This window comes from Sitophilus oryzae, unplaced genomic scaffold (assembly GCF_002938485.1).
Source record: "Sitophilus oryzae breed Bouriz unplaced genomic scaffold, Soryzae_2.0 scaffold_172_pilon_pilon, whole genome shotgun sequence".
NCBI lineage: Eukaryota > Metazoa > Arthropoda > Insecta > Coleoptera > Curculionidae > Sitophilus > Sitophilus oryzae.
In genome coordinates this window covers 2,987,431-2,999,179 of record NW_022146424.1, presented here as the reverse complement: position 1 = coordinate 2,999,179, position 11,749 = coordinate 2,987,431, and the positions used below count along the sequence as shown (strand labels likewise).

Here is an 11,749-nt window from a genome sequence, read left to right as displayed (position 1 = left end):
AGTCTGGACAAAGTATAGATTACATATATTTTTACAATACTGTTGGTAGATTTTACTGTCAATTTTACAAATGACGATAGTAAAACTGAGGCGTGTCTACCTTTATAATATTTGCACATAAATTTTGAACAACTAAATAATTTTCATACATAGCTGTAAATGTAATTTCAATATGCAATTGTATTAAATAATAATATACAGACCGGACCACCGTAGTAGTAACATAGGCAGAACCGGACGAATTAGCGTATACCCGTCCGCCGGATAAAAAGCAGGCGAAAAAATGCGATAAAATAAAAATAGGTAGATATGTGATAAGAATGTTTCAGAATTTGTATTTATTCGTGTTTTAATAGCCAAAACGAATACATAGATTTTCGCGACAGTTCTCGCGTAAAATTTATTTTTTTAAGTAAAATAATGGATGTTTACGAAGTTCGTCAAGAAAATTCAAATTGTAAAATGGTATTTCTAAAATAGGTCTTATCGGGATATACAAACAAATTTTCCGCAAACTTTTGTAAACAGGCCAATTCCATCTCTACCTACTATATCAAGAGTTATTAATAATTTTGAAACACATGGGTGCGTGTCCCCACAAAAAACACAAAAAGCCTGATGTGTTGATTAATGAAGAACAGAAGTTAAAGCAAGTGTTCATTTCTGCTACCGCGGATCAAAATCCCACGTTTTCAAGTTCAAATCAAATTGCTGAGGTGGTTGCCCTGCCCACAATGCCCGTATTGTTCAAGAATATTTGAACAATACTTTTCCCAACCGTTTAATTAGTCGATATGGAACTATTTTGTGGCTCGCTAGAGCACCAGATCTTTCTCCAAATGATTTCTTTTTGTGGGGTTATGTAAAATCCAAAGTGTATGGTCATAATAGGGTTAATAATCTGGATGAGCTTCAAGTAAAAATACGAGAGGCTTTCCAAACTATTAGCCCTAATATGTTAACCAATGTCAGACGGGGATTTTACGACGTTCTGTCTAGCACAAGAAGGTGGTCTTTTTGAACACTTGTTATAACTTTTTTTTATTTAGAGTAGGTAATATTTTAGTTTTTTTGGGGTTTAGAGAATTTATTTATTTTTAGTTTTGGCTTGTAAACACACTCAAATAATAAATATTTAAGTATTTTTATTTTAAATGTTACCTTAAGTGAAGGCAAACACTTAAAATGAAAATAATAAATACTCGGCACTCCTCGCGTTGTATTCCTAGTCTGTCACGAATGACCCGTCCAAGCACAACTGTAACTGCGTACTGCCTGACCAGCCGACTAGCCGGCAGTGAATCTCGAGTACGAACGCAAATCGGGTAAACGTAAATTCATCCGGCAACTTGCTATGTTACTAGTAGCCTGGTCTTCTCTGTATAGTACTCTACACATCTCGTCATAGAAAATCCGTGGTTTGGATTTTAACGTGTAAAATAATGATGACCAAGGACATAAAAATGTCCAAATAAAAATCACCAAAACTTATTAATTATCGTTTTGTATTATCTGTAGCTTACCTCCTACTGGTAACCTGGGACTACCGGTTAAAAATTGCACAAACATTCTTTGTTCTTCTCTGTCGTACGAGCTGAGTACCTCGAACAGGAAGCGAATGGCCCGCGAGTCGGCAGTGTAACCGTGATCCGGTCTGCAGCACTCCATCAGGGTTTTAACGTCCCATCCGGCGACATGGTCCTATAAAAACAAATACAATTTAATCCATTGAATAAAAAGAAGTTAAGTCTGTATTTACCTTCGGACTACCGCAAAACACTTGCTCGAGCTCGTCGGGTTGGAAGACTCTTAAATTTCGAGATGGAAAGACGGAATCGAATCCTTCGCGCAGCGCCTCCATTTGACGGGACACGCCCTCGACTAACATCCAGTGTGATAAAACCTACACCAACCGAAAATTCAGTTAAAAATATTCAATTATTGGTAGTTAGTTCATAAAAAATCTTGTTAAAAGGGAAAGAATCGTCAATAAAGAACAATAGTACAAATAAAAAATGTCTATACCTATGTGGCCGATTCATTTCTCAAAAAAAAATCCTATATGGGTATTTCGCCACTGCAAATAAATTTTAACAACGCCAAAATTATAATGAAAGAAGCGATAGCCTCTAAAAGAAAAATAAGGGGCTTTTTTAATACAATTTAATAAAAATAAATATATTGCTCATGCATTTGTAGAACGAGTAATCTGTAGTAATGTAAGGCAATCGCTTCTTTGATTTTAAAGAATACATAAATAAACAAAACATAGGTAAAAATTAAAAACAAATTGAAAAGTCATACAGAAAGTTTGGAGCTTTTTGGTTTTACCTTATTAAGTTATCAGGTAGTAATTGTTAATTTTTTAAGTTTAACTTGATATAATGTCATTTTAACAGAACGTCAAAAATCTGTTTTAAAAAAACTAGTGTTCTCGAATTGTTGCACTGAAATGTTTTAAATAGTTTTTTTTCTTTATTTTTTGCTTTCGACGCGACGACGGAAAGAGATAAACTTTCCGAAACGTTAAGCATTTTTTTGTTTGTTAGGCAAATTTGGTTATCAGTAAACCTAATTGCTGACAATTAGTCTCCGTTGGATTAACGCAGCAGTGTTTACAAAATATAACTATTTTATTTTGTAGATTTTCTTGCAGTGGCGAAATATCCATATAGGATTTTTTTGGAGAGAATAGTACATATGAACTACTTTCAACATTTTTATAGTAAGTAAAAACTTCAACTTACCTTCACGTAAAGATGCAGATTATGGATGGTTAAATGAGTATTTTTCCCGTTCTTTATCAATTCCACATTGTACCCTGGCACCACAAAGTCTAAACCCAAGTCTTCTATTGAGCAACCGTCATATTCAAGTTTCTCAATCTATATAAATGAAAGTAAATAAATATAAACCATGAAAAACGCATCAGTGTCTAAACCATTACCTGCTCCATCTTTTCATCTTCGGACAAATCTCCGTTCTGTAGAATTTCATCTCTTTCCCTAACGATTTCTTGCATTTTTCGAATGGTTATATATAGATCTGGAGCTACATGTCTTAAATCCGCCATCGTTAGACTGTGTTCGTGACCTAATAGCCATCGGTAGAATGTAAGAGAGAACGGTAGATCCAACTAAAAAAAGTACCAATAAGTAAAGCAAGAAACCTTTCAAATGCAAGAGCGTGTAACATTATATTCTATATTTGATTTAAACTTACCATTCTGGAGTCCATCACAGCCTTTGCCATAAACTTTCCTAAAAACCTAAATTTACTCTTAATTTTCGTTATGGGTCCCAGTTTCGCTCCTCTGGCCAGCGGCGCCGGAAACAGACCCGACTGATTGTGCACGTACTCGCTTTCACTCTGACTAGCATTCGGAGCATACCATAAGTCCAAACCGTGCTAAAAACATACATAGGTTAATTCGATAATAATTTTGAAAAATATAACAAAATTAAATCACTTCTTGGGATAATTAAGCCTCAATACAACTGTTTATACCGTGCTGGCAACTGTTACTTTTGGGTCGGCATTTACATGTGTGGAAGTAAATCGCATAGGAATCTTATTAAGTCGGAGTGAGAGAAATGCGACGGTGTGCTGTTGCGGCGTTGCCGGTACGCCTTTCCCTATCAAGTAAAGTAAAATTACGATCGCAAACCGCTTATTTTTAACAGCCCATAACTCAAGAACCACTTTAGATATTGAAACTTTTTTTTATTTTCTCGATTTTAGATCGGATATTTTACAATATGTTTACATAAGAAAAATTCGATAAGGTTGTTTTTTCCATTCAAAAATTGTAAACAATCCCTCCATTTGCTTTCAGAGCATAGTAATTTTCAGCAATCGTGTAATTTTTTTATTGATAAAGATTTTCACATACTGTCTACAAAGAAAATACAGCAGAAATATTAACAAAGTTCTTGAAAAACTTACAATCTATTATATCTAATAGATTTCGAGATAGCGATTTTTGAATTCAGAGTTCTAACAGCGCGACCACTATCGAACACCCACTCAAATCCACTTATTTTTACCAAAAATTCAAGCTATAGGGAAAATTACAAGGACTCTTTAATAAATAAACAAATTAAGTATCACGAGACGTAATTAAATCGCGAAGCTGAATGCATGATGTACACCTTTCCCTAGAACTTTAAGTACTGACAGAGGTATTGATTGGGTCGACCGGTCAACTGCGACAAATCTGCTATATCCCCTTCCACGTCTCTTAGCGGTGTGCACAGTTTCTCGGTTTATTTCATACGTTTGGCAACGTGTTTACTGTCCTCTCTTTGTTCAGTACATTATAAACGCATTGTACTCTTCTTACATACGGAAATCTCGACCCAAGACTAACCTTTGCCAGCCCTTAGTATACGAAAAATGATGGTATATATGAACTACTTTATGTTAAAGCCAGGGTTGGGTAAATGACGCGTAGAAAATTTATTTTCTACGTGTATGCAGAAAAGTTCGTTGAAAATATAGAATACGTAGAATATTAAGTAGAAAATGTATAAAATCTGAGAACAGGTACAAAATTAATTTTGTATATTTCAAGCCATTTTTTTCACTTTAGAGAATTCTTCTTTTCTAATTTCTTTAAATTCTATAAGCGTAAAAACTGTAAAATGTGCGCGCGCGCTATCTCTCTATTCTGTGACAGTACTAACTCCCTGAAGATAAAGGACAGTAATCGATCTGAAGACTTAGAATTTTTTTTCTGTTTAATCTAAAGAGCGTACTGAAAAGTCTGATTTTTTTTCTTTGAAAGTTTTTGTTGTTCCATAAAAAGCATTTCATAAACTATATACATATAATAATTATAATTGCAGTTTGTAGTTCTTACTTTCATTATGTTTTTCTACGTTTGGATATGTAAAAAATGTAGAAAAATAATTTTCTACGTGTAGAAAATACGGCAGAAAATATAAAATTTTCTACCTACCCAACCCTGGTGAAAGCTTTATTCAGAATCTCGTAATTAGTGGAATAAATTAGTGGTTTCAATTACACTTTATACTTTTTAGTATACGATCATTCACAATGTCTAAAAAACACAAGTAAAATTAATCTGAACGAAGCCTAAATATCGCTATTCAAAGAAATAAGTAAACCTAGAAGAATTATTACGAAGTTACATGTTAATTACCTTTTGAAGCTCCTTGGAAACTAAAGCATAAAATTCTAGAGTGGGTCCTAGACCGGTACCCACTTCGTTTTCGTATTGCACTTCTAATAAAGCTTTGGAACCTGCGAGATCCTGCATCACCTGTTCCGCTTGTTTCAAAATATCTTCTCGAGAAATTGTCCGTTTTCGCCGATCTAATCGTGGCGTAACTCTCTCCTACATCGAAAGAAAGAATAATTTTAATCCATGTCTTACTGGCAGTAGTGTTGTAATAGAGTATATATATACGATTTAGATTTAATACAATATATTATACCATTTTAGTACTGTACAAATGACAAACATACCTGAGAATCGCTAGAACTCAGCTCTGGAGACATGTCCAGCAGTCTCTGCAGTGCTCTATCTCTGTCGAACGACGTAGCATAGAACAACAGTTGCCTGGTTTCGAATGGAAACAGGAACGGGCAAGCCGTGGCAATTTGGTGCAGCCAATTAGGCAAATTGCCCGTCATGATAACCAGAGGATCTTGTAACTGTCTACTAGCCTTGGCGGCAATCTTGGCGTTGATAAATTCGGATACAGATAAAATAGGTCTATACTCTACGTTCGGATACAGTGCGCCCCAATACAAATTTAAGGCGTTTAGTATTCTTAAAAGACACAGCACTTCGAGCGATGCGTCTCCAATGGCAACAGTTTCGGGAAGCTGAGTTGTTAGGTATGGCGAGAGTGGAGATTGTGTTGCAGGCGTCAAACCTAAAATAAGAATTAAATATTTTTAGGTAAATATTTGATTTTTTCTTTTAATATATATCTTCTCACCTTCAGTCCAAAGTTCATCACCTTTTCGTCTTGATGTGCTTTTACCTGAAGATCCTTTACCTTTTCGACTAGAATGATTCCACGAACTACTACTTGTACCAGATTTATGACTTGATGCAGGTGGGTCCTCTTTTAATGGTCTAAGTAAACAAAATATTTGTTATATTTAGTCTGTTCTTGATAACAAAGCTTTCTTAAAATATGCAATTTATGATTTTATATTGAATTGAAATAATACAGGCGTGTTTATATGTACCCGTCGGGCTTCATACAATTTTAAATAATAAATAGAGTAATAAAGCGCAAAAAAGTACTGTAAAGTATTAAATTATAGAAATGAAACATTAACTAAACCAAATGATGGCCAATTTTAATATGACTATTAATAACTTATATTTGATTTTATTACTGTAAACACATACCTGTAATATATTACATGTGTTTGTACCCAAATTCCAGCATTACCCAAAGGAGTCTCATTGTCCGTATCCGTCTCGCTCTGGTCATTTCCGTTATTCGAAAATTGTCGCACAGCCTGATATACGGTCATATTATATGGAAGAACGTTACTTCCTAAAAATTATATTAGTTACAATCAATAACAGAGAAAAAAAAACGAAATATAGACTCATACCTATTAAAAATTGCAACTTATGTCTAGTCCCAGATTGCGATATGCCTACTGCAGCTAAGGTATCATCTATATCAGTATCAGAGTCACCGTCATCGCTATCCGCACTATCTTTATCTCTCAGTCTTCCATAACCTAAAAATATTTAAAATTAGAAAAAAAAATATTTAAAAAACATCAATTTTCGAACCTCTAACAACTAAGTAGCGTTCAATGGCTTGAACTAAGGCTAAAGGATCGATCTTGACTGTACCGCCCTTCCACTGCTTCAGATTGCTACAATCCGGGTGTCTTTGTAGATTGCATTTTAATTGGTGAGTATTGAAGAATTTTAGTGCGCTTGTGCCGCCCCTGCCTGCACCGGAAGTAGCTGGTAGATCGTGTACTTTGACGGGAAATTGCTCCAATTGAGATACACAACCTGCAAAGAAATTGATATACTGTACTACCCCGATTTTTGTAAGCTGTGACCAGAGAGTTGTTGACATATGTCAAAATTATTTCTTACTGGATATGCTGAAGAAATACTGCCTAACTTTTTTTTCTGTTAAATCAATAACAATTTTTCCCCATTTATTGCTAACTTTATTTTCAATAACCTTTTTTATATAAATTTTTTTTTAATTTTTTAAAATTTCATTGGTACAAACTGTAGCAGTAGTTCATTTGTACCATTTACTTACTGGGCTTCATTTTGAACAAAAACATAAAAATCAATTCAATTTCGCCATAAACAAATCAAATAATGTATGATCAAAAAATTATTGTTATAAAATATCAAATACATAAAAAAATACATATAAACCATTCTTACCATTTAATTTTGCCACCAGAGCGCTCATCCACGTCGAATTGATATTCCTGATTTCTTGCACGTTCGATTCCAAAGGAAAATCACCAAAAACGTTCAGCAATATCCTTAATCTTTGATCTCGGTCAAAAGGACCGTTTACATCGGCCAAGTAGGTTAGTAAAGCTTTAATGAGGCCCGAATAGTTGACTTCAAAGGGTGAAATGTCTGATTCTATTAAAATTTCTCGCAATTCTAGTAAAGCTTCTCCACATTTTCCTGTAGGCAACTTATCTATGGCGAATTTGAGACGAGTTAAGACGGTGGTTGCTGGATGTTGTTCGTCTTCGTGGCCTAGAGGAGAAAAACAGTAAAAATAATGAAGGAAAATTATGATAAATAGAAATAAGTTCTTTATTTTAAATATCAAAAAAACAACTTATCTAAAATGTTGAGAGGGGAACGACGTCTTAGTTACAACTTTAAACTAACAACACAGAGATCTCTCACTTTCTTTAAGGAACTATACAAAATTCAGGTTGCCATTGAGAGAAAACCCAAGTGTATCTTCCTTAATCACAATAAAATACATAAAAAAAAACAAAAACTTACTTGAATAAGTTTCAATAAACTTATTTGCCTGTTCTCTGATCCAGGCTCTAGTTTTCTCTCTGTTCCCGGCGGTTATATGAGAATTTGACGCGGATTTTGACAGGTTGTTTAAAGAATCCTTGCTGTAGTTTCTTTCGTGGGACGAGTTCATACTTCTTCCCCACCTTGCCGGGTTTAGGCTTTGCAAAAAACTGCTTTTCGATGTTGAACCAGTGTACCTGAAGAAGATCCAAAGGGCTTATTACTACAACTATGGAAAATTTAAAATTTAAGGCAATAAATTTAGTTGAACAGAGACAGATTACAGAAAAAAGAACACAAGTATAAAAAATAAGGAGTACCATTTAGGAGAAAATAAAAACTAATTTTAATTCATTTGCGAATAAAATTGACAAACAACAGCTGTCACTGTAATGCATCCTCTGGTTAGAGAGACTAGTTATTTTACAAATCATTAAGGCATAATATTAATTTTAATTATTTCATAAATACTTAGTAGTTCATTTGAACATCTTTACTCAAAAATATGAAAAAAAAAAATCATATACTAGAATAAATACATACCTGGGTCTTTGACCACTGGCTGGTGTCGTAGTATTTGTAGAATTGGCCCAGGACGCCGCTTTGCTGAAGAAATCTTGCATCAAAGAGGGAGACAGCGGCAAATCGTCCTGTCTCGTCTTTGATCGGTTACTAGTACTTCCGCTCGTTCGTTTAGTAGCTCTTTTCCTCTTCAACACGTCTCCTAAGCGTACTGTAGGACTAGGAGAACGTACGTCGCTGTCTTGAACGCGTTGAGCGTCGGGAGTGGAAGAATAAATTGTTGAAGTTAAAGGAGTACCAACCTATAAGAAAATTATATCTTTACTGAAATCTGTTAAGATTAGAATGTAGTACTAATTGGACCACTTAGTTAAAACGATCTAATGTAGGTGTATAAACAATTCTTGCTTGCTTTTCTATATTTACAAGGCGTGCAAACAACTTGCTTTACTATATTTATAAGGCGTGTAAAAAGTTCGCAATAAAGTTGTCGCTAGACGACTTGCCCTGTAATTTCTACGTATTTTTTGCTACTGGGCAGGCTGAACTGATTTTCAATAATCGTTTTTTATAAAAATGCAATAATACACATTTTCCGATTTGTTAAAAACTTTCTAGTACAAACTGCAGCAGTAGTTTATTTGAACCTGTGCCTTACTAGTATTTATTTAGAACAAGAACACGAAAATCATTAAATTACACGTTTTGATATAAATTGAACGAGTACTTGTACCTTTTGTACAAAAAACAAAAATTAATTCAATTTCTTCACAAATAAGTCAAATGATGAATAATCAATGATTATTATGAACTATGAAAAATAAAGCCGAAGTAAAAATATACTTACAAGTGATGCTGAACCATTTGCGGTAACGTGTAGACTACTACTCGAAGGTTGCGAGGTGCTAGGTTGAGATTCTAGTGTGGAGGAAAATGATGCGGAACTGCAACTTGCCGATTTAGGAGGACTGACACCAAGAGGAACTTCCGGATCTGCTAGCCTGTTTACTTGGTGAAGAACTCCTTCGCGTCTAATAATAAAAAATACCACAACTTATAACAAAGAAAATAAATTTAGTAAGTCTAAGTCTCTAAGTTAAGTCTAGTATTTTTTTGCCTGAACAAAAACCAGGAATAAAATCAAATTGATCAAGAAAACTATATTTTAATGCTACAAAAAGTGCGTAACGTACATAATGAATTATAATACGATTAAGTGCCTTCTACTAACCTAAAATGTACTCCAAACTCATCAGGAAGTTTGTTCATCAAAATTTCGGCCATTTGCAAAGCTCCTACAACAATTCTTAAATCGCTGGAAGCCATCATTCCTGCCAAATGACTGCTCACGATCTGATTCTTTAAAACTTCTTTTAGCAATTCTGGCGTGGCATAATATACCATTCTGAGCAAAGCTTTTAGACACTTGCATCGCACAGCTGGCCCGGCGCTTGAAGAATAAACTTCGTATAACACTGAGAAAAGCGATCTAATGAAGGCTGCAGCTAAACCTCTTTCTTCCCTCAAACAAGCAACCCTGGCATCCCTACTAGCTGAACTAGGTCTGCTTGACGACTGAGCCGGTTCAGAAGAACTAGACCTATTGCTGGTAGGCGTGCATAACCTCTGAACTGGTCTCGAAGTTCCCGTGTCTTCGTTAATTTGTTGCATGGAGTGAAAGTCAATTGTATATATCCTACCTGTAATTAAAAAAGTAAAAACATTTTACAAAGTTTGTATGCTACTTTATTTACAATTAAAAATTTGTCAAGAATAATCAAAAAGGAGTTTTTAAAATTAGCTAATTGTAATTATAAAATGATGAACAAAATAGAAAGCTTACCTAATGTATTTAAGCTAACTTCATCCTCGCCATTTTGATGAGCAGACTCAATAATTCTCCCATCAACTGGTCCATATGGATGCCACCAACCTCTATCATCTCTCCATTGCCAAATCGGTTGATCCTTCGCCATACTAATAGGCCTCTCCAATAGTGTATCAACAGAGAATATTCCATCTAAAAATTAAAAAAAATATATTAATAAATTCGATTTTTTCGTCAACTACTTTTCAATCCTACCTGTGGGTAACTTAGGCATCAGTTCTCCTATTAAGCAAGTGATTTCAAACAATTCTTGCGGCTGTCTAGGAACGAGCTCAATGATATCGTGGTTGATTTCCGCAGATCCGGTCAATAAATATAGTAAAGTTTCGGCTATGCTCTGTTTGAGTAACGTCAGTGCCAGGTCAGGGCAGTTAGCGCACATCACAGACAACATTCTCAGCACTAAGAAAAAAATAAATCAATTATTACCAAAAATGCGGTAAAAGGATTGAAAGAGAAAAAGGTAAGTTATCTTAATAAATCCTCGAACCTAATAAAAACGTAACAATACATTCTACCAAATGTAAACAAAATAAATTTAGTAGTTTTTTATATGTTTTTATTTCTTTTTAAAGAAATTTTACCTGTAATGAAAGTCCCTGTACTAATAATAGGAGGCGTCACCACTAACAACTGTTGCAAATTGGTCAATAATTCTGGACTAGCTATTTCCTGTAATCTGGCTGGTTCTAACTGGAAACTATCTACAAGTCTGGAGAATGCCAGACAAACGCTTTCGACGCACTTTTTGTCTTGCTGGGTCAGTCTGGAGGCAAGAAGAGGTAAGGAATCCTAAAAAGACCCAAAAATATTAAGTAAAATTCTCATATTTGTTGGATTAATATTACTACTGACCTGTACATATTGAAATTCTTCTGAAGTTAAATTGAGACAACAATTGGCAGTTACGGAAAAGGCGTTACGCTGAGCATTGATAGGGAAGAAATCTAAGTAGGTCAGACATGCAGATACACCTCTCTAAAAAAATAATAAAAAACACTTTATAAACATACATTAATATACAAAATAAAAAAAAAAAGAAAATATACTGTTAAGCAGACTCGCTATGTTTTAAACATTTTGTTTAAAAAATAGTGTTTAATAGTGTTTAAAAACCATTACTTGTTTTAAATACTTGCTTAAAACTGTTTAAAAATATTTCTGGTTTCTAGGTGTTTGTGTCCAATAAAAAAAATAAGACAAACTTTTTGTTTCAATAATTTAATAAAACAAAAAAAGTGCGAGTGCAAATAAGTACCGAAAAAAATAACGAATTTATCAAAAAATTAGAGATTAGTCTGTTCGCATCGTAACTT

At 34.2% G+C, this 11,749-nt stretch overlaps 1 protein-coding gene across 5 annotated transcripts in view; it reads right to left on the bottom strand.

Moving 5' to 3' along the window:
• LOC115881709 (E3 ubiquitin-protein ligase TRIP12) overlaps positions 1-11,749 on the bottom strand; it is a 35,184-nt gene that overhangs the window by 3,909 nt on the left and 19,526 nt on the right. For all 5 annotated transcript variants that reach the window (XM_030899313.1, XM_030899314.1, XM_030899311.1 and 2 more), the window contains 20 exons: positions 11,289-11,411; positions 11,018-11,225; positions 10,629-10,835; positions 10,389-10,565; positions 9,777-10,245; positions 9,393-9,576; positions 8,567-8,847; positions 8,003-8,220; positions 7,415-7,744; positions 6,791-7,021; positions 6,604-6,735; positions 6,392-6,542; positions 5,970-6,109; positions 5,491-5,903; positions 5,165-5,359; positions 3,223-3,408; positions 2,948-3,136; positions 2,748-2,885; positions 1,760-1,903; positions 1,524-1,701 (listed from right to left, as the gene is read on the bottom strand). In XM_030899313.1, the coding sequence (XP_030755173.1) occupies positions 1,524-1,701; positions 1,760-1,903; positions 2,748-2,885; positions 2,948-3,136; positions 3,223-3,408; positions 5,165-5,359; positions 5,491-5,903; positions 5,970-6,109; positions 6,392-6,542; positions 6,604-6,735; positions 6,791-7,021; positions 7,415-7,744; positions 8,003-8,220; positions 8,567-8,847; positions 9,393-9,576; positions 9,777-10,245; positions 10,389-10,565; positions 10,629-10,835; positions 11,018-11,225; positions 11,289-11,411 (4,294 nt within the window). The remainder of the gene's footprint in view (positions 1-1,523; positions 1,702-1,759; positions 1,904-2,747; positions 2,886-2,947; positions 3,137-3,222; positions 3,409-5,164; positions 5,360-5,490; positions 5,904-5,969; positions 6,110-6,391; positions 6,543-6,603; positions 6,736-6,790; positions 7,022-7,414; positions 7,745-8,002; positions 8,221-8,566; positions 8,848-9,392; positions 9,577-9,776; positions 10,246-10,388; positions 10,566-10,628; positions 10,836-11,017; positions 11,226-11,288; positions 11,412-11,749) is intronic.